General features: G+C 40.5%; 1 protein-coding gene across 1 annotated transcript in view; it reads left to right on the top strand.

Annotated features, from left to right (window-relative positions):
• CDCA8 (cell division cycle associated 8) overlaps window positions 1-2,341 on the top strand; it is a 16,222-nt gene that overhangs the window by 6,466 nt on the left and 7,415 nt on the right. The window contains exon 5 of the mRNA XM_023523985.1: window positions 1,570-1,746. Within this exon, the coding sequence (XP_023379753.1) occupies window positions 1,570-1,746 (177 nt within the window). The remainder of the gene's footprint in view (window positions 1-1,569; window positions 1,747-2,341) is intronic.

Genomic DNA, 2,341 nt, shown 5'->3' with positions numbered 1-2,341 from the left:
CTCTGCAGGAGAAGTAGAAAGCCTCAAGTCCAAGTTCCTTGAAGCCCCTGGTCATAATATGGCAGCCTGCCCTGCTAGGTGACAAAGAGACTATTTCTTTATTGTGTCATACTGTAGAAGCTGTACTCCTGCTTGGGACTCTTAGGATTCCCCACCCCCTCTCACTGCCTTCTTCCCAGCGTCAATATCAGGGCTGAAGGCAGTAGTAAGATTGGAGGCAAAATGAAGAGTTAAATCTCTACTGTCCAAGACAATAGCCACCAGCCACGTGTAGCTATTTAAATTAATTAAAATGAGTAAAATTAAAAACTCAGTTCCTTAGACACACTAGCCACATTTCAGATGTTTAGAAGCCACATGTGACTAGTGACTACCATATTGGAACAGCTAGGAAACAACATTTCTACCCTTGCAGAAAGTTCTCATGGACAGTGTTGGTGGCTGGTCCACAGATGAGCTTCACAGAGACCCTAGACACTCTACAATCATGCATGAACAGTGTATGTGTGTCCATTCATTTGTGTATCTTTCTGGGGAGAAAGCTTATTATAGCTCTCATCAGATTTTCAAAATGAACTCCAAAATCTATATCCTCATGATCTGTCTCTGAGCGCTCTATATAGTCCCTACCAATCCAGAGGTGAAAGCTGTGTCATTTATCATCTAATAACTATTCCAATATTTACACATGCCCTACGAGGAAAGGCCTATGAATCATGCCTGTTCTTGGCTATTCCCATACATATAGGTAGTCACTGCTGAGAAGTTTCATTAGAATGGCAACTGGAAGCCTTTTTGAAAGGCCCAGGAGCACCTTATTGACCCTCTAAACTTAAAAAGAGAAAAATGAGAAGTCTGACACAGCACCAGGTATTGTAGAGAATATGGGTTATTAGGGACTTATATTATTTGCTGATAGGATGTGAACAAGTGCAACTACTTTGGAAAGTAATTCGACATTATATCAATGCTGGATATTTGTATACCCTAAAACGCTATAACACCCTATCCCTAAGTATATAGCCAAGAGAAAATTTGGACATATGCATCAGATATATGTATGTGATGGTTCAAAGTAGCAGTGTTTGTAATAGCAAAAGACTGTGGACAGGAGATTGGACAAATCTATTGTGATGCAGTCACACAGTGGGATAGTATATAGCAGTGAAAAGAGATTAACTACAACCACAAATAGTTGTCAGAAACAAAACCAAACAAAATATTATTTAAGCTCACATACATTTGTGAAGAAATATGTATATACACACACACACACACACACACATACTTTTTTTTTTAAGCAATTGAAATGATGGTGTTTATCTCTGGAGAATGACAGAGTTAAGAGATTGGTCACCTTTTGGGAAGAGACAAGGAAACAGAACAGGGAAAAAGAAGTAGCTAGGAGCAAGTTCTTGGCAATGTTTTGGGTCTTCGGTTGTATGGTGGGTTTAGGAGTTTATTACAATGTATCAAATCATATATTTTTTAAAGTAATTATTTTTCATCTTAAAATATTGTTCCTTGTATTTGACGGAATATGCCTGTTGTTTTCTGTGTTTGCCCCAGGCTGACCTGGATATCACAGAAATAAACAAACTAACAGCAGAAGCTATTCAGACACCCCTGAAATCTACCAGAAGTAAGTATTTTTCAAAATCCCTTGTTGAACTGAGAGAGCTGAGGCCCAGGGTGGTTGGCTGGCTGCTCAGGGAGGCCTCACTGATGGAGCCTCTTCTCTTTAATGTCTGATCCTTGGTCTTACAAATCGAAAAATTTGATTTTGGCTGCCTCATTCAGTTAATTGTATGCAGGACTAATGTGTGAGCGAAAGGGAAAGTGAAAGGAGTAGAAGCTGTTCTGGAAGACCAGACTTGTTGCCTGCTTGCTTCCCCTGAGCTGGAGAGGTCAGCAAGAGTTAGGAAGCTGTTACAAGACATGGCCACACCATCTGCGACTCCCTGATGTGATCAGAGCATTGAGAGAGAAGTATAGAAGTATAGCACATAATTCCACGTTACTTGATTCAGTGACCCATTCGTGTAAAATTCTCTCACATTCACACGCACACTCCGAGAAACACTGTTTACTAGGGAGTGTTTGGGGGGAATCCTGGTTATAATTAGTGAGCATGGAATCAGGCCAGATGAGCTCTGTTAGAGACTTGATGTCACTGTCATTATCTTTGGTAGTTCAGTGCATCCAACTCTTGTGAGGTCATCCTCAGCAACATATTTAGAATTCGTTAGGTCCCTTTGGGTTATTTCTGCATTTAGGTAATAGTTTCTGTTTTGACTTCTACCAATTTTGCTTCCTTAGTGTGTGCGTTGGGCAGGGAGGG

Source organism: Pteropus vampyrus, unplaced genomic scaffold (genome assembly GCF_000151845.1).
Source record: "Pteropus vampyrus isolate Shadow unplaced genomic scaffold, Pvam_2.0 Scaffold435, whole genome shotgun sequence".
Classification (NCBI taxonomy): domain Eukaryota; kingdom Metazoa; phylum Chordata; class Mammalia; order Chiroptera; family Pteropodidae; genus Pteropus; species Pteropus vampyrus.
This window is presented reverse-complemented; position numbering and strand designations above follow the sequence as displayed.